At 46.8% G+C, this 23161-nt stretch overlaps 1 protein-coding gene across 2 annotated transcripts in view; it reads right to left on the bottom strand.

The window, feature by feature from the left end:
* Nucleotides 1-4999, bottom strand: part of ALPK2 (alpha kinase 2) — a 155812-nt gene extending 150813 nt beyond the window's left edge. The window contains exon 1 of one of the 2 annotated variants that reach the window (XM_077462921.1): nt 3529-4999. In XM_077462921.1, the coding sequence (XP_077319047.1) occupies nt 3529-4968 (1440 nt within the window). In that variant the 5' untranslated portion in view covers nt 4969-4999. The remainder of the gene's footprint in view (nt 1-3528) is intronic. The other variant, XM_077462920.1, reaches the window with a different exon arrangement.
* Between the last annotated feature and the right edge of the window lie 18162 nt (nt 5000-23161).

Here is a 23161-nt window from a genome sequence, read left to right as displayed (position 1 = left end):
CGATCTGGAGATGAAGATGGGCTGACGCATTGAGACTCCATCCCACTGCCTGAGGAATGAGTTCTGTAAGGTTCTCATGTGTCACTGTGCCCATCGCACCATGGGTATGGTTGCGGACATGGACCCTAGTACACTCAGACAGGCTCTGGCTGGTAAGTGATTCCTTGATAGCAGCTTCTACATTTTCTGTATCAGAGGCCGGATCTTCTCTTGTGGGAGCTGTATCTTGTTTGTTTTGGTGTTTAGATCTGCCCCTAAAAATATCATATTTTGTGTGGGTCGCAGACAGCTCTTTTCCCAATTGATTATCCACCCACTTCTGGAGGGTTGTAAGGAGGATCTCTCGGTGATGAATCAACGTCTCTTGATCCTTTGCTAAAAGTAGGATGTCGTCCAGATAATGGTGGACGCGTAATCCCTTTTCTCTGAGGAAAGCCACCAACGGTAACAATACTTTTGTAAATGTCCTGGGTGCCGAAGAGATGCCGAATGGGAGGCACTGGAATTGGAAATGATGTTGGTTTATGGCTAACCGGAGAAACTATTGAAAGGCCGGATGAATTGGTATATGCAGATAAGCGTCCGATAAATCTATTGAAAGCATCCAATCGCCCAGATTTATTGCTAGAAGTATGGATTGAAAGTTTTCCATTTTGAAAGCCTCCACTTTGATATCCTTGTTGAGCATCTTGAGGTCTAATACAGGATCCAAATCCCCTGTCTTTTAGCAGAAACAAGGAAGAGTAGAACCCTCTTCCCTTTTGGCATGATGGGACCTCCAGGATCGCTCCCTTTTGTTTCAATTCTGCTACGTACTTTACTAGCAGAATCCTTTGGGGTACTGAGGATGGTACTCTGGTTGCCTGGAAATGATTTGGTGGGAGTCTGTTTTTGAATTTCCACCTGTGTCCGAATCGGATTGTGGACAATGTCCATAAATCCTTTATATGGTCTGACCAGATCTTGGTGAAGTTCCTTCTGTTCCCCTGCCGGGGTGGCCTTAGATTTCTGTATCCTTTGAAAAGAAGGTTTTGTGTTTTTCCAGTCCCTTCTAAATTCCCTACCAGGAGAGTAGGACCTGGACTCTCTATATTTGTCCGGAAGATTACGTCTGTAAACAGGTCCTTTCTGTGTCTTGGGTCTCCTGTCGGAGGGGATCAGGCCTGACTTCCCTCCTGTTACCTTGGATATGGCAGAGTCTAACTTGGCACCGAACAGATTTGCGCCATCATATGGAATTCTGCACCAATTTATTTTTGATGCTGTATCGGCCATCCACGGTTTGAGCTGTTACGGAGGCCAGCATAGCCTTGGCTGAAGATCTTATAATATCTACTGATGCCTCTGCTAGCTTGACTTCTTGCAGAGAGGAAATAATCTTTCCCATTTCAATGCCATCCTGTAGGTCTTTTTCTATTTTAGATGCCCATCCTGAGATGGCTGTGGCCACTGCTGCTGTGGTAATTGCTGGTCTACAGGCTCCCCCAGCCATGGAATATGCCTTCTTCAATTCTAGGTCCATCTTTCGGTCGAGCACATCCCGAAAGGAAACAGCATCCTCGATTGGTAGTGTGACGTGGCGGGTGAGGCACATTAATGAGGAATCGATGATGGGAGCATTAATTAAAGGCTTCACTTTTGACTCTTTTAAAGGGTACATCTTGGCTAATCTGTTTGTAAGACTAGATCTTTTGTCAGACCTCTCCCACTCGTCTTTAATGAGATCCTCCAGCTCCACTATAAATGGGAAGGATAACGGATCTCTTTTTAGGTTTGGAAAATATGTTAAACACGTCACAAATGCACTGGAATGCATCAAAAACACACCAGACTCCAGTAGAGTGAAAAAAAAAAAGAACTGAAAATGCACTGAAACGCATCAAAGACACGTTAAAAACGTGCATGCAGAAACGCATCCGCAACAGATTTGGAGTGCATTTGTGTGGTGTGAACCAGCTCTAATACACCAAAATTCATGATGTTTGGTAACTCAGTGCACCACAACACGTGGGAGCACATGTTCGTGCTTTGTGGTGCGGTGCATTGGGGGGCCATTAAGAATGAATAGCTGTGAATACTGTGAAGCAAACTCATACCCTTGTATGAGAAACCTGAATGTATTTAATGGAGCCGTGCGGGCTTCTGGTACTGTGACAATGTAGTGCTGATTGTCTGTTTTGTGTACTTTGTGTATGAAAAACAAAATAAAAAGAAATCCCCCCCCCCCCCCCCAAAAAAAAGAATGAGTAGCCCCACAGCGTACCAATGCGCATAACATGCATTTTTTACACTATGGGGTTGTTTTTCTAAAGGTAAATGGACTGTGTACTTTGCAAGTGCAGTTCTTCCAGATCTTAGTAAGTGAATAGAAACTCTGCTGACTACCATCATCCAATCATGAGCATGCAAACACACATTTTTTTTTTTCCTTTCACGTGATTGGATAGTATTTGCAAGTGAAGATTCACCTCATTTTCTAAGCTCTGGAGCAACTGCACTTTGCAAAGTGAACAGTCTGTCTGTTTGCCTTCAGTAAATCAATCCCCTGTGTATCCAAAGAGATGTGGCAAGAAATAAACCCAACGTTAACTGGCCGGTTAAACCAATGATGTTTGGGTTCCATGATTATGGTGGATTGTATCAGAAAAATTCAAACCTGCATAAGGTCACCTTCACACCTCTGTATTGTAAGAGACCCAGGAGATCGACACTCCTTGAGGTGTCAGCTGCACTCTGGACTTCATATGAAGATTTCTCATTGGATGGAGCGGTGCTTGCTTATTTTCCAGGTGTATTCATTTCCAAAAAAATTGTTTATGACAGGGTCACTTTAAGCTCACAATAAAATCTGACTGTGCAATCTTTGTACAATCTCCTTTAGGTTTACCATCGCTATTTAATATAATAACCTACTTAAACTATACACTTTGTATCCACTCAAGCATGTCTACACACTACAAATTTAGTAGATTTAAAGGAGATTGTATGTTCAGATTGGAACATGTGCGGTGAGATTAATGCCCCATACACATGGTTGGAAATTCCGACGGAAAAAGTGCGATCGGATTATGTTGTCGGAAAATCCGATCGTGTGTGGGCTCTACCGGACTTTTTCTTTCGGAATTTCCGACTGAAAACGTTTGAGAGCTAGATCTAAAATTTTCCGACAACAATATCCGATCGGACTTTTTTTCCGATCATGTGTAGAGAATTCCGATGCACAAAGTATCACGTATGCTCAGAAAAAAATTTGGAGACGAAAGCTATTGGCTACTGGCCTCTACGTAGTCCCGATGTATGTTTTGTACGTCACCTCGTTCCGAACGATAGGATTTCCCGACAACTTTGTGGGACCGTGTGTATGTAACACAAGTTTCGGCCAAAATCCATCGGAAAAAATCTGACGGATTTTGTGGTCGGACTGTCCGTCCGTGTGTATGGGGCATAAGGCAAAAGGAATGTTGTACAGTTCAATCTAAATTCAGTGCGCTGTAGCGTTTAGTAGTAATATATGTGGGTGTATGGTACCTTGGTATGATCATCTTCCTTAGTATGATAATCTTCCTTGGTATTATTGTCTTCCTTGATATGATCGTCTTCTTTGATATAATTATCTTCCTTGGTATCATCTTCTTCTGCACTTTCTATTGTACACACTCTATTTATATCCACATGTTCTACAACAATATCGGCTTCCATCAATTGCTTCTCTTGCATCTGGCTTTGCCCACTGTCATAAAAGTTCGTGCTTTCCAGAGTAAACTGATCTTGAATTTCTCCCTTGGACAGCTGGTGGACTTCCTCTTCTGTATGAATTCCTGGACATTGCTTATCAATCGTGTCCTCCACCAAGATCAGCTTTTCCACCCCCTGTTCTCTTTCTTCAAAAGGATCACATATTAATGGATCTGACCCTGGTTCATCTGTCATTGTCACCAAATACAGTTCCATAAATGGATTACCGTTGCTACGTTTTTTCATCGATGCCGATCGGTGTTCTTCTGGGCTGTTTTCCACCTCAATTCCTGCCTGGTCATCTTGGATGGCTGCAGAGGCACCAGGAAGTTTACATTTCTTCTTTTTTTGAGGACTGGAAGTGTTGTTTTGTTGGTGCCCTACCGTAATCACCATCTCTGTCTCTGGAACTTTTAGAAGCTCTCCAGAGAGGTCTCCCTTTTCATCTACTGCCGGTGCCTTTGAGTGACTGACACAGAGGCTAGTTAAATCATCCATAGCTAAAGTGTTACTTGATCCTTCATTTACATAGGTCACATCACTCGGGAGTACATCACTCTCATTTTGGCTCGCTTTTGTCTCATCATCCTGGTCAGTTTCCAGTAAAAAGACGGACTCATTGCCTAGCAGTGCACTCAGCCAGATTCCATTGGCATAATCCGTCAGGACATCAGAACATTCCAAATAGTTGAGACAATCGTCATAAAGTTCCTTTTCTATAGTCTCTTTAACATCCCAGTTTGGCTCTGGAGTTCTGCAACAATATTTAGAACCATGCCACATGCAATAATGATGGTCAACATTACTGGTATGGCATCTAAACCTACGAGACAGTGAGCGATTTGGTACTAGGTCAACATTTATATTTTGACTTGAGTCTTCAATGTTTAATGAAGTATCAGCACTATATGGAGTCATTGGACAGAGAACAAATTTGCAATTTTCTGTATCGGGGTCGACATCCTCTAGGATAAAGAGGGTATCACCTGTAAAGAAAGTTGGCTCATCTTCTTCAGTGTCAAAGTTTGTGTCATCGTCCAAGCTGTGGTCACTTGTGTCCTCTATGTGAAGGAATGGCAGGCCTCTCAATACTACAAAGGGATCCAGTGGAGAGTTACTTTTTGGTGTAATGTTATTGACCCCAATCGGATTGGAATCCCCTTCCAGATCTGGTGGAGGGTCATTCTTTGGTCTATTGTCATTGACCCCAATCGGATTGAAATCCCCTTCCATGAGTCTTTGAATTGTGTCTGCACTGTGGATGCATGAAAATTAAGGTAATTGCATTATTAGCTGTAGGTTGTTTATGCTTCACATGTCCTGATTGCTTTAAGGTTCTCCTAAAATAGAAAATAATTAGTTCAGTTACTTTGCAATAATTACTTTTTCTTAGTTGTTAATGGATTCATTTTTGCTTTTGAGTCAATACATCTAAAGCCCCGTACACACAGGCTGATTGCCGGGTGGCATTGGCCGGTTGAATAAAAACCGGCCAACATTCGGCCCATGTGTATGGCAGCCGGTCTGATAGAAGCCGGACATTTGGCTGGCTTCTGTTGGATGAGCATGCTGTAAAACCAGCAGCCAACCGGCTCCCGATCAGCGCTCTGGCAGGGGGGGTGTCAGAACACAACAGCTCAGCAGGGGGAGATCGCTGTACTAACATTGGATCATTAGTACAGTGGCTCCAACCAGAGCTGACAGTTTTTTTGGAAAAAAAAAACCTCATAGTGTGTACCAGTCATTCTAAATAGCTGGAAGGTTTCCATGAGTTGAACATTTGTTTATATAAGAAGAAGTTGATTTTTAGTAAAGTCATTTTTGCAATAGATGGATATGACCAGAAACATTGATTTATGGAACTTAAAAGTTCTTGACTATTTTCCATCCATTAATTTTACAGTAACTAAAATATTGTAGGCAGGTGCAGTCTGCTGTCTCCACTGCAGGCGGCACTTAACAACAGTGGCAGTGCAGGGGGAGAGGAGATCATGAGGAACAGGGCTCCCCTATGGTTTCCTGAGTCTTTGGGGCAGCGATCCAATTGGATGCTGAAGAATGGTAAGTAGGAGCGCTTCTGCTAGAAGGGTCCTCTAGGTGCTATATACATTCAGGATCATCCAAGATAGCAGGATATCAAGCTGACAGGAACCCGTGCAGGAGAGACGCAGGCTCGGAAAAATATATGCAGAGAAAGGCACTTCTAAGTGCATTATGTTAGCAATTTTATTAAAAGGCAACAGTTTTAAAGCACTTACAGGATCACAGAATAAACAGGCTCATTGATGTATGAAGTCCTCCTGAGATGGTCTTCCCTGTCACTGTGCCAACCAGCAGCTGTAGGAACCGAGGGTCTGGGGGAGCAAGATGGCTGCCTCACTTCCTGAAACCACCGTGGAACACAGGGGGCAGAAGTAACATCAGCAAGGGGGCAGTTGGATGCTGGCCATCTATGTAACTTTGTTGGTCATCTTAGATCTGCCCGAATCTATTTAAGACCCTGGCCTCTGGGTTTCGCCCGCTCTATACAAGTGAGTAGAATAGGGAAAGATACCCTGTCTGTTAGGGACAGTACTAGTGATAGGGAAAGGTTTCTGATGAGGTGGGAAAGCATAGGGTTGCATCTCCCTGGATATTTTCCTGATTAGGCACGAGATGGCCAGGCCACATTCTGTCCCCTCTCAACAGATACTGTTGGTTCGGCTTGAAACTACTACAGCAAGTTATTGGCAACTGTGAGTGGGACTGGCTGGGTAGCTGTCCCACTGGGTTATTGTGAACTGTTGGTGCATTACATCAATATATATTTTTTATTTCAACTGGCTGCGTGAGCTATTGCCACTGCACCATGCTGCACCCCACCTACACCATAGTACACAATACACAAACACTTTTCTGTAATATGTTGAGTTATGGAGTTGGGAACCCAGTGTCAGACGTAGTTCATAGTTTGGAATTTTAAGTGTCAATAAGCATATACTTAAAATGAGTCCCTACACCTCCTGACCACCAACCTTAACCTGAGTCTTAGGCTCGGTTCACACAGGGGCAACTTGTCCAGGCGACTTCGCCGCCTGACAAGTCGCCCCCGTTCTGTACTACGTAACCGTTCTAATAGGAGCGACTCGAGTCGCTCCGACTTAGAAAAAAGGTTCCTGTACTACTTTTGCGGCGACTTCGGGCGACTTGCATTGACTTCTATACAGAAGTCGTTTTGAAAGTCGCCGCTGAGGTCGCGGCAGGTCGCGGCACTGCAAGTCGTGCCGCGTCCTGTGTGAACCGAGCCTTAGGTTGGTTTAACTTAAGGCAAAACTTATTTTTTTTTGTTTTGGATAATGTGGAATTGGATTAGAACAACCTTTAACTTTTTGAAGAACCATTAAGGAGATCCCTCCTCTCTATTTGTCTTGTTTCATATCAATGAATGTGGAAGTGAAAGAAAACCCCAGATTTTGGGTTGTCACTGGAATTAAGAGGAAATCTTCCAATGGGGATGCTAGTTTTGGTTCCCCTGGTCTTAACAGGGGATTTCCTCACCTTGGAAGGATTTCTTCTTACTTCTTGTTTTGGCTATGGGCCAGAGAGAAAAGGCCAGAAACGGGAACATTGCGCAATAAGTTTATTAGTTAAAATGAAATATCACAGAAAAAGATATTAAAATATCACTCACATATTCCGACTCCATGCTCTCCGGAGGATCCAGGTATGGCTCATGCAGTGCTTTATTTTATCAGCCTGGGTTTATATACGGGAGTGTCGCATCGATTGACCGTAAGTTAGCAGGTCTGACGTTCCTGTTTAAATGGCAGGGGCACAGGGACTACACCAAGGATTTCTGGGTGAAGCAGGTGGTGAAGGGCTATAGGAAGGCTATAGAAAGAGAGATGGGAGGCGCCGGTATCATTTGACATGCTTCACGTTTTGGGTTCAGTGGTCGAGCAGGTTTGTAGCTCGGTCTATGAACACATTTTATTCCGGGCGGCTTTGGCAATTGCTTTCTTTGGTCCGTTGAGAGTTAGCGAGCTGATAAGCCCGTCCAAGGGAGTTGCTGGAGGGCTTGTGGCGGGGGATGTAGAATGTAGCTATGATTCCCTCAGGATATGGATCAGATGATCCAAGACGGATCAAAGTGGACGAGGGGCACAGATAGAGGTTGGGAGGATTTCGGGGTTTGATCTCTGCCTGGTACAAGTGGTGACAGCCTTTTTGGAGAGACACCCGCGAGGCGGGGGTTCTTTCTTTATACATGGGGATGGTGGGTCCCTCTCAAAATTCCAATTTATTGCAGTGTTCCGAAAATGTTTGGCCGCAGCAGGCTTCGACCACAAGAGTTTTTCCTCCCATTCCTTCTGAATTGGGGCTGCGACGGAAGCGTCAAAGGCAGGAATGAGTCAGGAGGTGGTTAGGCGCATAGGTAGGTGGGATTCGGATAGGTTTAAGTTGTATGTTCGCCCGCACATGTTGTAGGGAGTTGCACGGTGGGGCTATGGTACATTGTGTTGGAATGTTTGTTTTTCCCTAACGTATCTGTTTGTGCTGTTAATCTTCTTTTCCAGGTCAGGAGGTTGGCTTGGTGTGGATACTTGGCCACTCGTACGTTTACTGGGGAGCCAAGACGGCTGACGTTCGGCCGAACGGCAGACAATCCAGGATACCCCGGCAGGAGGCTCTGGTCTGGTGGATCGGGGTACCGGGCATGCGGTGGAATAGGGTACTGGGGGAAGTTTTTACATTCTGCAGACTGGACCGACCTCCCAATGTTTTGTTATTACATGTTGGGGGGAATGACATGGGAGCTAGATCCATGAGTGACTTGATTAGGGATATAAAGTGCAACCTTTTTGAGGATAAAAGCTGCTTATCCTAAAATGGTGGTCATTTGGTCGGATATGATAGGCAGGATGTCCTGGAGGTGGGCTTGGTCGGACAAAAAAGTTGATAGGGCCAGAATAAAAGTAAACAAAGAAGTGAGCAGGTTCTTCATTAAGAACGGGGGTTTGGCGATCCGAAACAGGGAATTAGAGGTGGACACGTGGAGGTACTTGAAGAGTAATGGGGTGCACTTGAATTGGGTCGGTACAGATTTGTGGGCCCTGGGATTGCAAGAGGGGATCCAGAGGGCTCTGAGGGTTTGGAGGTGCTCGGAAGGGTAAGGGTTTACCCCTTGTGGGCTGTGGCAGCTCTTTGGGTTGCTGGAAGAGGAGATCGGAGAGGCACATGTTTAAAACATGCTGTACCCATCCATGTGATGGGAGTGGTTTATGTTACTTCCAGGTTACAGGGGGTACCTGGAAGGGTTAAAAGGGGTAGGTCACTGCTAGGTTTGGTAACGCCTCTGAGTCAGGGGATTCCGACTGGAGGCATAGGGTTGAAGTTAAAACATGTGGTAGCAGTGACCAGTGGGTGGGTGTTTCCCCCCCACCCAGGAACCAGCTCAAAGAAGTTGAAAGTTGATGGTAATGTTAAATTATGTTATTAAATTTTATATTTGTTAATAAAATAAGGCCGGATGGCCATTTACTCCAAAGCCTAGTTGGATCTTTTGTGAAGAGGGTTTTGGAGGGGTGGTATGTGGTCATGGGGTAAAAAGGCATTAGGTCACTGGGCCTAAGCCCTACAAGGTCAAGGGAGTCCCGGAGCCAAAGACAGAAAGAGATAGGTGAAGGGATGGCATGACTGTGCTGGACTGCACAGTTGCCATTTTTAGTAAGGGTGGACGCTTTAAGAAAGAGGGAGGGGTAGGAGTGGGGGCGGAGCCTGGGCTAAGAAGAGAGGAGGTGAGGGGAAGTGACGTTCAGTCACAGAGCGGAGGAGGAAGCGTTTCCAACCCTCCTGCCCTATGGTAGGTGTTAGGTAAATTGGTGGTCTGTGGTAAGGCAGCTCTTTGGGTTGCTGGAAGAGGAGATCGGAGAGGTACATGTTTAAAACATGCTGTAGTGACCTAGTTGGGTCTTTTGTGAAGAGGGTTTTGGAGGGGTGGTGTGTGGTCATGGGGTAAAAGGGCATTGGGTCACTGGGCCTAATGCCGCGTACACACGAGTGGACTGTATGGCGTACTTAGTCCGTCATACAATCCGACGGACAGTCCGTCATACTTTCCACTGAACGGAATTGACCACACACACGGATACACGAACAGTCCCTCGAAAGCTTGCGCGATGATGTGTACAGCACGTACGACGGGACTAGAAATAGGAAGTCCAATACACAGCAAAGCACCCTTCCGCCGTGTAAATCCTTTCTGGGCATGCGCCATTCTTAGTCCGTCCAACTAGCACACTGACGACCGTATTGTCCGCTGAATCCAAAGTATGACGGACAGAATTACGGAAATTCCGAAATACTTAGTGCACCAGACTGCACGCTGAAAAAGTCCGCTGAAGCCCATACACGAGCGGACTGTCAGCTGAAATGTGTTTCGACGGACTAAGTACGCCATACAGTCCGCCCGTGTGTACGCGGCATAAGTTCTACAAGGTCATGGCATCAGATAGCCTATTTAAACTGAGCAATGACACATACACATTGTTGAGTGATATTTCAGCTAGTTTCTGTTAACCTGTGCTTTGATCTGTTCCAGTTACCTGTGTTTGACCCGGCTTCACCTGTACCTTCCTTTGGACATCCGCCTGCCTATCTGTGACCTTGGCTTGTGTTTGACTCACTGCCCGATTGTGTACCAAAGCCGACCTGTAGCCTGTCTTCGCTTCAGTCTCACGTTCCTGTACCTGCTCTGCCCAGCAGTTGATGACCCCCTGGCTTATGTTCTGACAATGCTTTTGCCTGCTGACCCAGCGACACAGAGTTCCAGTTCTCAATGCCTGTCTGGTGATCTACGGCCATCGGGTTCCTGCCAAGGCCCAGCTGGTGCCACCTGCTATATTGGCCCTTGTGACACTCTTTGTCCTTCACTCCTTGTCATCTCTATCAGGGGTGTTGGACAGGAGGTGCAAGAGAAGCCCTCTCTACAGCTCGATCTCCACCAGGTTTGTGACATGTACATTACTCCTCACTCCTGAAGGGTTTTTCCTAGCTGCAAGGCCAGTCTCCTGAAGCTGCTTTGCTTCAATGCTCTGCTGGTTGCAGGCTTTTCAATGTCAATATGTACAATGCAGGAATGGCAGTTCTGCATTGTACTGGAGAGTGGGACCACCCACATCCTGGGAGTGGAAAAAAGTGATGGCTTCCAGGGAAAGCTAAACAAATTAAAAGAGAAGCATTGGTTTGTTTTTTTTTTCCCCCATCATACTTACCTGGGCAGATGCAGCATCAGTCAGATGCTGCATCTGTCCCCCAGCGCCTCTACACGGAGACCCCTTTCACACCAGGGCGTTTTGCAGGCGCTATAGCATTAGAAATAGCGCCTGCAATCCGCCCTTAAAAAGCTGCACCATTGTTTGTAGTGTGAAACCCCCGAGGGATTTCACACTACAGCGGTGCGCTGGCAGGACGTCAGGGAAAAGTCCTGCCAGCAGCTTCTTTGGAGTGGTGAAGGAGTGGTGTGTTTACCGCTCCTCCACCGCTGCTCCCCATTGAAATCAATGGGGCAACGCTGTAATACCGATATTGCGGCATATTGCCGGCGGTTTTAATCCTTTTTTGGCCGCTAGCGGGGGGTAAAAGTGCGGTGAGACAGGTGTCAGTCCAGGCACCCGGTGGATACAGACTTTATTGTCCTGATTAGTACTTCATATTCCCATCTCACACGTTCCTGAATGCGCTCTCAGATTTGGATGCTGTAGCAACAACCAGCTGGATACTGGTTCAAGTCACGGTGAAGATATTTGCCAGCACACCATGGAACAACACAAGTAGCGTCCAAATGGGTGATTTATTGCATGATCACAACACAAAGATAGTGCAACGTTTCGGAGCCGCGCAGGGCCCCTTCCTCAGGCATGTGATGTGATTGCCCTGATGACGTGATGCACCAACTGATTCCAGTGACGTCAGCAGAGGGCAGACTTCAGATCGCTCTCTGCTGAAAACGGGTCACAGGAGTGCAAAACGAATTGTACTTCTGTAACCAATAGAAGAAGCCCAGCACAAACAAGCTCAGGCTGGATTTCTCTTTGAAGTATTATTGCTTATTCCTCTACCCCAGGACTAAATGAGAATTTACCCCCTTGCAGTGCATGTGCATGTATGAGAAAGGGACCACTGCAAAGGTAATTTTTAAACTAACTAAGCATTAACGTGAAAAATCTTCTGTGCTGCAGCTTCCCCCACCCCCCCTTCTTTTTACCTGAGCCCGATTTAATCGAGCGATGTGAACAAGCGCAGAGGCTCCAGCTGCGGTCTCTCTCCTCATTTGACAGATTGGCCCCTGCTGCTGTCAATCAAATCCAGTCAAATCCAGGGTTGGGACAGATTCCTGCTGTCTGTGTCAATAGACGCAGCAGTGGGACTAAGGCCTCATGCACACGAGACGCAGATGAAACCTCTGTTAAAAAAAAGCTGAAACGCGCGTTTAGAAACGCGCGTTTTGCCGCGTTTGCATGCCGCGTTTAGACGCGTTTAGACGCGTTTGCGTTTAAACGCGTTTATAAAGATAACATCATGTAGACCCTCCCCAAGCTCTCAAAGCATTTTTTTTAACTATTTCTGCTATTTTGATCAGAGTGAGCAGCAGCAGCATAGAGAGCAGTTGTACACTTGCATTTGCCGTGTCACTTGCCACGGCACCTGCCACAAGTTGTGGATTGTCCACTTGCCACGTCACTTGCCACAAGTTGGGGATTGTCCACTTGCCACATCACCTGCCACGTCACCTGCCACAAATTGTGGATTGTCCACTTGCCACGTCACTTGCCACATCACCTGCCACGTCACTTGCCACGAGATGTGAATTGTCCACTTTCCACGTCATCTGCCATGCCACCTGCCACAAGCTGTGGATTGTCCACTTGCCACGTCACCAGTCACATCACCTGCCACAAGTTGTGGATTGTCCACTTGCCACGTCCCTTGCCACGTCCCCTGCCACGTCACCTGCCACAAGTGGATTGTCCACTTGCCACATCACTTGCCACATCACCTGCCACAAGTTGTGGATTGTCCACTTGCCACGTCACCTGCCACAAGTTGTGGATTGTTCACTTGCCACGTCACCTGCCACGTCACCTGCCACAAGTTGTGGATTGTCCACTTGCCACGTCACTTGCCACAAGCTGTGGATTGTCCACTTGCCACATCACTTGCCACGTCACCTGCCACGTCACTTGCCACGTCACCTGCCACAAGTTTTGGATTGTCCACTTGCCACGTCACTTGCCACGTCAGCTGCCACGTCACTTGCCACGAGATGTGGATTGTCCACTTTCCACGTCATCTGCCATGCCACCTGCCACAAGCTGTGGATTGTCCACTTGCCACGTCACCAGCCACATCACCTGCCACAAGTTGTGGATTGTCCACTTGCCACGTGACTTGCCACATCACCTGCCACGTCACTTGCCACAAGTTGGGGATTGTCCACTTGCCACATCACCTGCCACGTCACCTGCCACAAATTGTGGATTGTCCACTTGCCACGTCACTTGCCACATCACCTGCCACGTCACTTGCCACGAGATGTGAATTGTCCACTTTCCACGTCATCTGCCATGCCACCTGCCACAAGCTGTGGATTGTCCACTTGCCACGTCACCAGTCACATCACCTGCCACAAGTTGTGGATTGTCCACTTGCCACGTCCCTTGCCACGTCCCCTGCCACGTCACCTGCCACAAGTGGATTGTCCACTTGCCACATCACTTGCCACATCACCTGCCACAAGTTGTGGATTGTCCACTTGCCACGTCACCTGCCACAAGTTGTGGATTGTTCACTTGCCACGTCACCTGCCACGTCACCTGCCACAAGTTGTGGATTGTCCACTTGCCACGTCACTTGCCACAAGCTGTGGATTGTCCACTTGCCACATCACTTGCCACGTCACCTGCCACGTCACTTGCCACGTCACCTGCCACAAGTTTTGGATTGTCCACTTGCCACGTCACTTGCCACGTCAGCTGCCACGTCACTTGTCACATCACCTGCCACGTCACCTGCCACAAGTTGTGGATTGTCCACTTGCCACGTCACTTGCCACATCACTTGCCACATCACCTGCCACGTCACTTGCCACGAGATGTGGATTGTCCACTTGCCATGTCACTTGCCACGTCACCTGCCACGTCACTTGCCACGTCAGCTGCCACGTCACTTGCCACAAGATGTGGATTGTCCACTTGCCATGTCACTTGCCATGTCACCTGCCACGTCACTTGCCACGTCAGCTGCCACGTCACTTGCTACAAGATGTGGATTGTCCACTTGTCACATCACCTGCCACATCACTTGCCACATCACCTGCCACGTCACCTGCCACAAGTTGTGGATTGTCCACTTGCCACGTCACTTGCCACATCACCTGCCACGTCACTTGCCACAAGATGTGGATTGTCCACTTTCCACGTCACCTGCCATGCCATCTGCCACAAGTTGTGGATTGTCCACTTGCCACACCACTTTCCACGTCACCTGCCACGTCACCTGCCACAAGATGTGGATTGTCCACTTGCCACGTCACCAGCCACATCACCTGCCACAAGTTGTGGATTGTCCACTTGCCACGTCCCTTGCCACGTCCCCTGCCACGTCACCTGCCACAAGTGGATTGTCCACTTGCCACATCACTTGCCACATCACCTGCCACAAGTTGTGGATTGTCCACTTGCCACGTCACCTGACACAAGTTGTGGATTGTCCACTCGCCACGTCACTTGCCACATCCCCTGCCACAAGTGGATTGTCCACTTGCCACATCACTTGCCCCATCACCTGCCACAAGTTGTGGATTGTCCACTTGCCACGTCACCTGACACAAGTTGTGGATTGTCCACTCGCCACGTCACTTGCCACATCACCTGCCACAAGTGGATTGTCCACTTGCCACGTCACTTGCCACATCCCCTGCCACAAGTGGATTGTCCACTTGCCACGTCACCTGCCACAAGTTATGGATTGTCCACTTGCCACGTCACATGCCAGTCACCTGCCACAAGTTGTGGATTGTCCACTTGCCACATCACTTGCCACCTGCCATGTCACTTGCCACAAGTTGTGGATTGTCCACTTGCCACGTCACTTGCCACAAGTTGTGGATTGTCCACTTGCAATTGCAATTGTTTAAAATATTTTTCTAATGGTTTTTCATCATTTGCAATCATTTTTGAGATTTTTAATGTAAAAAAAAGGTCACCTTTAAAAACGCATATAAACGCAAACGCGGCTAAACGCGGTAGCGGCGTTTTGCCGCGTTTTACCGCGTTTTGCCGCGTTTTGCGTCTGAAACGCAGAAATTTTTGTTTCTGAACGCATTTTTTTGCTTCTGGAAAAACGAGATTAAACGCAACTGCATATAAACGGAAAAAAACGAGACTGTGTGCATGGACACATAGGATAACATTGAATGAGTTCAGGTGCAGTTGAAAAAACTGTCCAACTGCATCTGAACGCGCGTTTAACTGCGTCTCGTGTGCATGAGGCTTTAGGAGCGAGCCCACACGAGTGCCCCCAGGGAAATCCACTTTCCATGGGGGCACCCATGTTGCTGGCAAGCACCCCAGTAGAAGAGGATTGGGGCTGCTTTGTGTAAGACCCAATCTACTCTTGCAGTGGGGCCTCCAAAACATAAATGCTTTTTATTTCTAAGGATGCCAGAATAAGGAATAAATACCTTATTCTGTGCCTCAGAAGGTGTCTGCAGTACGTGCCCCAGGACAACGTCACTTTATGAGGAAACGCGTTGTTGGAGGTACGCCACATCGCTGTCTGTATCCCGGAAGGACAGGTGTTTGATGTAGCCGACCGGCTTTATATCCATGCAGGATTTTAATCGACTTATAAGTTACATAGTTACATAGTAGGTGAGGTTGAAAAAGGACACAAGTACATCAAGTCCAATCTATGTCTTTTTGCTAGGTGCTGGCCGAGGTGCAGTCCCCTGGCACCCCCTTCACCCGCGAAGGGTTGAGGGGGAGGCGAGCGGGAAAGGGGCAGGGGAGAGGCACCCACCACAGCTGGGGCGATCCATGGGAGAGGCCGGCGTGCGTCCAGAGTTGCCACCACCATCTGCTCCCCGCCGTGCCAGCCCCGGTCACCCGGGGGCAGTGGCGGCACCTCCCCCAGCCCCGATTCGCGCCCCAGCCTGACCGACTTAGCCCTTAGAGACAATCCTTATGCCGAAGTTACGGATCTGACTGTAACTGCAATATTTTTTTACATCTAATAAAAGTTTAAGGCAATCTTTCACTATGGAGAGATTCTCTTTTTGGGTTATCCTGGTCTTTTAGGACGTCGTCTGACTTCATTGTCCGGACATGAGTATTATGAGCTCTTGGTTCCAGTCATCCAGCCCCATCTTCAAGTAGACGTTCAAGCTTACAAGGCCTTGGCTGGACAATAGCCACATGCCTGTATAGCTTGTCATCTGGTAAGTGTGTTTTTCGTAAAGTGGTGTTCACTAAGGCGGAGAGAATCACTGTGGTGCTGTCACTATATTAACTAAAAGGGATCTTCACCTTTGCCACAATTGGGTGATTTATTAGAACAATGCTTATTCCTCAAGGATTTTGCAATTTTTTTTATTATTGGACAATTTAATAATTTAGCGTGGATCCTTTCTGTTTTTATCGTATTTACTGTGTGTATCCCACAATTGAGCTGCAGCATTTTCAGAACCTGTTTATGATTGAACATTAGCGCGGTATTACTTTATTCCAGTTATTAGATGTGGTGGCTGAATTTGTCTTTTTTTTTAGGCTTTACCCCTCTGTTTTCACCTGGTGATCTGGTCAGTAGTATACCTCCTGCATTAAAATGCTTCCACTCTGGATGAACGAGCACAGGTGGCATAGCAGACAGCAGCATTGTCAGTTTATGGGGGAGGGGCGTGTCGAATGTAGCAAGGTCTTTTACCTCTTTTGGTCTAATGAGAACCTGCAAGGCCAAAGATAGCTGACATCCTTCAATAGGTGGTGGATTGTGAATGAATGAATGAATGAAATACTTATATAGCGCACAATGCGAACTGAATCGCCTCTAGGCGCTGTGGCGAGCTTTGATCATCTGCTAAAACAGGGAAGGTCTTGAGTTTTTTCCTAAAAGCCAGGTGATTTTCTTCCAGGCGGATGTTGTTTGGTAGAGCATTCCATAGCAGAGGCCCTTGGACAGCGAATCTCCGATCACCCTTGGATTTATACCGGGCTTTGGGCACGAGGAGGAGGTTTTTGTTGGCTGATCGAAGACTGCGGTTTGGTGTGTAATGATTTATTTTCTCCATTAGGTATTGCGGAGCTTCTCTATGCACGCATTTGTGGGTGAGGCAAAGGGTCTTGAACGTGATCCGATTTTTTACGGTTAGCCAATGTAAGCTCCTCAGCGAAGGAGAGATGGATTCCCAGGGTTTTTTTCCTGTTATCAGCCTTGCCGCCGTGTTTTGGATCAGTTGTAATCGCGCAAGTTGATATTGTGGTAATCCTATGTAAAGCGAGTTTGCGTAGTCCAGTCCTGAATTAATGATTGTTCCAACTACCACTGCTTTGTCATTCTTTGGGAAAGATGGTGAAAAGTCATTGGGCGCCAGACAATTCTTGGATGTAAAACAAGTTTTATTTCTTTTGACAGTCCTTTGTATATATTTTGGTGGAAAGAGGGTTAGGGCCAGGACACCCTTAGATAGTTGCAAACTCAATTGGCAGACTCCGAGACTTCAATAGGAGGACAGCCGTAGAGGGAAAGGCCCCTGCAAGGTGCTACTTCTAAACATACAGGATTGCTGTCTCCTATGCTAACAGTCCTTTAACAGTTCCTAATTCAAATGTAACAGTTCTTTCAGCTCCACTACAACTTCTACTTGTAGTTCTTTAACACTGAGCTCCTGGTTTCTCACTAGACACACTGATTCACTGACTATGAATCCCTTGAACTCCTCCAAGGTTGGCAGTGGTATCTCCCTGAAGCGTCACCCTCACTTCTCTGCTGGGTCCCTAGTTTGGCACTCCAGATACTTCTCCAGTAGGGATGAGCTTCGAGTTCGAGTCGAACTCATGTTCGACTCGAACATTGCCTGTTCGCCTGTTCAGCGAACAGTGAACAATTTGGGCTGTTCGCAGCAAATTCGAAAAGCCGGAACACCCTATACAAGTCTATGGGAGAAATCTAAAGTGCTCATTTTAAAGGGTAATATGCAGGTTACTGTCCTAAAAAGTGTTTGGGGACCCGGGTCCTGCCCCAGGGGACATGGATCAATGAAAAAAAAAGTTTTAAAAACTGCAGTTTTTTCAGGAGCAGTGATTTTAATAATGATTAAAGTGAAACAATAAAAGTGTAATATTCCTTTAAATTTCGTAGCTGGGGGGTATCTATAGTATGCCTGTGAAGAGGCGCATGTTTCTGGTGCTTAGAACTGTCCCTGCACAAAGTGTCATTTGTGCGGGAAAAAAAGTCTTTTAAAATCACTTGCGGCTAAATTGTCGGGTCTCCGTAATACAGAGAACACTCAATAAGTGTTCTCTGTATTAGCCGACAATTCATTCATTCATTGATTAAAAAAAGCGTAGGGGTTCCCCTAAATTCAATTACCAGGCCCTTCAGGTCTGACATGGATATTAAGGGGAACCCCGCATCAAATAAAAAAAAAAAATTGACGTGGGGGTCCCCCTAAAAATCCATATCAGAACCTTTATCCGAGCACGCAACCTGGCAGGCCGCAGGAAAAGAGGGGGGACGAGAGAGCGGCCCCCCCTCCCTCCTGAACCGTACCAGGCCACATACCCTCAACATTGGGAGGATGCTTTGGGGGTCTGTGACCCCTCAAAGCACCTTGTCCCCATGTTGATAAGGACAAGGGCCTCATCCTCACAACCCTGGCCGTTGGTTGTGAGGGTCTGCGGGCAGGGGGCTTATCAGAATCTGGAAGCCCCCTTTAACAAGGGGACCCCCAGATCCCCCCCCCCCCTGTTTGAAATGGTAAGGGGGTACAAAAGTACCCCTACCATTTCACAAAGAAAGTGTCAAAATGGTTAAATAAGACAAACACACTTTTGAAAAATTCCTTTATTAAAAATGAAAAAAATAAAAAAAAGGTTCCAGCGGTGCTAATCCACTCTTGCTATCCAGCAACGGATCTCCGGGGTCCAGCAATGGATGATCATATCCAGCGACGGGGGATCTCTCAGTCCAGCGCTGTCCATACATCCTTCTTCTGTCTCCACTCCGGAGACACTGCAGAGATCCCAGCGCTGACGTTTCTTATATTAGGAGGGCGGGGCCACCTGTCACCTGACCCCGCCCCCTCTGACGCTGGTGAAGGGAGCCAGGGGTTCCCCAGTGACGTGTGGGTGACCCCGCCCCCTCTGATGTAACGGAAACCTGCGTTACATCAGAGGGGGCGGGGTCACCCACACGTCACTGGGGAAACCCTGGCTTCCCTCTCCAGCGTCAGAGGGGCGGGGTCAGGTGACGGGTGGCCCCGCCCTCCTAATATAAGAAACGTCAGCGCTGGGCTCTCTGCAGTGTCTCCGGAGTGGAGACAGAAGAAGGATGTATGGACAGCGCTGGACTGAGAGATCCTCCGTCGCTGGATATGATCATCCATCGCTGGACCCCGGAGACCCGTCGCTGGATAGCAAGAGTGGATTAGCACCGCTGGAATCTTTTTTTTATTTTTTTCATTTTTAATAAAGGAATGTTTCAAAAGTGTGTTTGTCTTATTTAACCATTTTGACACTTTCTTTGTGAAATGGTAGGGGTACTTTTGTACCCCCTTACCATTTCAAATGGGGGGGGGGGATTTGGGGGTCCCCTTGCTAAAGGGGGCTTCCAGATTCTGATAAGCCCCCGCCCGCAAACCCTCACAACCAACGGCCAGGGTTGTGAGGATGAGGCCCTTGTCCTCATCAACATGGGGACAAGGTGCTTTGAGGGGTCACAGACCCCCAAAGCATCCTCCCAATGTTGAGGGTATGTGGCCTGGTACGGTTCAGGAGGGAGGGGGGGCCGCTCTCTCATCCCCCCCTCTTTTCCTGCGGCCTGCCAGCTTGCGTGCTCGGATAAAGGGTCTGATATGGATTTTTAGGGGGACCCCCACGTCAATTTTTTTTTTTAATTTGATGCGGGGTTCCCCTTAATATCCATATCAGACCTGAAGGGTCTGGTATGGATATTTGGGGGGACCCCCACGGCAATTTTTTTTTAAATTTGACACGGGGTTCCCCTTAATATCCATGTCAGACCTGAAGGGCCTGGTAATTGAATTTAGGGGAACCCCCACGCTTTTTTTTTTTTTTTAATCAATGAATGAATGAATTGTCGGCTAATACAGAGAACACTCATTGAGTGTTCTCTGTATTACGGAGACCCGACAATTTAGCCGCAAGTGATTTTAAAAGACTTTTTTTCCTGCACAAATGACACTTTGTGCAGGGACAGTTCTAAGCACCAGAATCATGCGCCCCTTCACAGGCATACTATAGATACCCCCCAGCTACGAAATTTAAAGGAATATTACACTTTTATTGTTTCACTTTAATCATTATTAAAATCACTGCTCCTGAAAAAACGGCAGTTTTTAAAACTTTTTTTTGCATTGATCCATGTCCCCTGGGGCAGGACCCGGGTCCCCAAACACTTTTTAGGACAGTAACCTGCATATTACCCTTTAAAATGAGCACTTTAGATTCTGAACGTTCGAGTCCCATAGACTTTAATAGGGTTCTAAAGTTCACACGAAGTTTAGGTCTGTTCGCAGGTTCTGGTGCGAACCGAACAGGGGGGTGTTCGGCTCATCCCTATTCTCCAGCTTCACCCCTGCTAACTGGCTCAGTCCCTCGCTTGACACACAAGGGTGGTCTGCAAGCATTTCCTCCGCTAGTTGGGTTCCTGACTTGATCATGGCCTGAAGTTTCCCGATTCTCCACTGTGCCCTTTCAGTGAAAATATAATTCTGGTACTTTCTTCAGCTACTCACTGTGGCCCCCTTGTGGTGACAGCTTCCCTTCTACCTCCGACCACTGACAGGTTCTCCGGCTGGCAGAAACGTCACTTTTTTTATTCCATAAATATATCCCATAGTTTGTAGATGCTATAACTTTTGCGCAAACCAATCAATATACGCATACATTGGGATTTTTTTTACCAAAAATATGTAGCAGAATACATATTGGGCTAAACTGATGAAGAAATTAGATTTTTTTTTTTAACATTTTTTGTTTCAAATTTTTAAATTAAGAAAGTGAAAATGGCAGATTCAGAATATATTTACACATGCAAGAGCAGAAGTAAACATAACATTCAATGATAGCGAGTTACACTTGCAACAGATTTGTGTGAAAGAGGACTTGAATGCATCAAGGGATCATGAGGGAAACCCCCCTAGGGCTAACAGGCTGTCATGTTGTGTCATAATTCGGGAGATAATCCCACAGCAGAGAAACTTTCAGGCTAGTTCTATAGGTGATGGGAAACTGTCCAATTTTTACAGGTAATTGACAAATCAGGTGGGGAAGAACTAGAAGGGGGTAGGAGAAGAGGAGGAGGAGGAGGAGGAGGGAGGGAGGAAGAAAAATGTATATATAATATATAGACTCTGAGTTAGTCTGCTATGAGATGTGGGGGTACCTTCAAAAATTAGGTGTCAATTCAATGAGAGCCTCACCTTCCTCAGTATAAATGGACATGTTCCATAATGTCCATATGTGTGTGTAGGTCTCTCGTTTCAGCCTAGTGGTTCCTCTTGACATCTCCAACACAGAGCAGAGGTGGTCGGGAAGTATTTATGACGGAGAGATGCGGTATGGTACCACCGGGTAAGGATCTTGAAATTGGTTTCCTGCACTTTCGTTGAGGATTTCAAGGCAAATCGGGTTATATTGGAACGGTGATCTACCCAGGTCCGATTCCCATTTTGCCAAGTAGGGAGGCAGGAAGTTTTCGGGTGGAGAAACTAAAAGGTTGTACATTGCCAAGAGGGCACGAGAATGTGCCACTTTCAGAGCAGTACTCTTCAAGTGTAATCAGGTTGTGGCAGTAATTGTCAGGAGCTGGAAGAGTCTGTAGAAAATTGAATATGTGCAAAGCTCTCCAAATACCCAGTTGAAAAAGTCCATCATGATCCATCAGGGTCTGTAATAGGAGCCAAAATGTGAAGCTTGATAATCCCCCCACTCAATCAGCGGGTTAAAAGGCCCCTCTCAGTGACCAGTAGACAAACGGGGATTACCTAGTATAGGTGACAGTGGAGATTCTAGGGAGGACCACTTATTCGTAGAGATGAGCTGGAAACACAGATGGGTCGTAGTTCCGATAAGCAAGGTTTTTTTAGGAGGAGCAGGAAGGTCCTCAAAACACAAAGGGGATCTACAGTGGTGTGAAAAAGTGTTTGCCCCCTTCCTCATTTCCTGTTCCTTTGCATGTTTGTCACACTTAAGTGTTTCGGAACATCAAACCAATTTAAACAATAGTCAAGGACAACACAAGTAAACACAAAATGCAATTTGTAAATGAAGGTGTTTATTATTAAAGGTGAAAAAAAATCCAAACCATCATGGCCCTGTGTGAAAAAGTAATTGCCCCCCTTGTTAAAACATACTATAACTGTGGTTGTCCACACCTGAGTTCAATTTCTCTAGCCACACCCAGGCCTGATTATTGCCACACCTGTTCACAATCAAGGCATCACTTAAATAGGAGCTGCTTGACACAGTAAGGTCCACCAGAAGATCCTTAAAAGCTACACATCATGCCGATGTTCATTCAGGAACAATTGAGAAAGAAAGTAATTGAGATCTATCAGTCTGGAAAGGGTTATAAAGCCATTTCCAAAGCTTTGGGAATCCAGCGAACCACAGTGAGAGCCATTATCCACAAATGGCGAAGACATGGAACAGTGTTGAACCTTCCCAGGAGTGGCCGGCTGCCCAAAATTACCCCAAGAGTGCAGCGACGACTCATCCAAGAGGTCACAAAAGACCCCACAACAACGTCCAAGGAACTGCAGGCCTCACTTGCCTCAGTTAAGGTCAGCGTTCATGCCTCCACCATCAGGAAAAGACTGGGCAAAAATGGCCTACATGGCAGAGTTCCAAGGAGAAAACCACTGCTGAGCAAAAAGAACATCAAAGCTCGTCTCAATTTCTCCACAACACATCTTGATGATCCCCAAGACTTTTGGGACAACATTCTGTGGACCGATGAGACAAAAGTGGAACTCTTTGGAAGGTGTGTGTCCAAGTATATCTGGCGTAGAAGGAACACTGCATTTCATAAAAAGAACATTATACCAACAGTAAAATATGGTGGTGGTAGTGTGATGGTCTGGGGCTGTTTTGCTGCTTCAGGACCTGGAAGACTTGCCGTGATAAAAGGAACTATGAATTCTGCT

The sequence above is a fragment of the Lithobates pipiens genome, unplaced genomic scaffold, assembly GCF_037356315.1.
Source record: "Lithobates pipiens isolate NorthernLeopardFrog02 unplaced genomic scaffold, aLitPip1_a1.2 Scaffold_3, whole genome shotgun sequence".
In the NCBI taxonomy this organism is placed as follows: domain Eukaryota; kingdom Metazoa; phylum Chordata; class Amphibia; order Anura; family Ranidae; genus Lithobates; species Lithobates pipiens.
The sequence above is the reverse complement of the archived record's forward strand: the minus strand, read 5'-3'. Positions and strand labels throughout refer to the sequence as shown.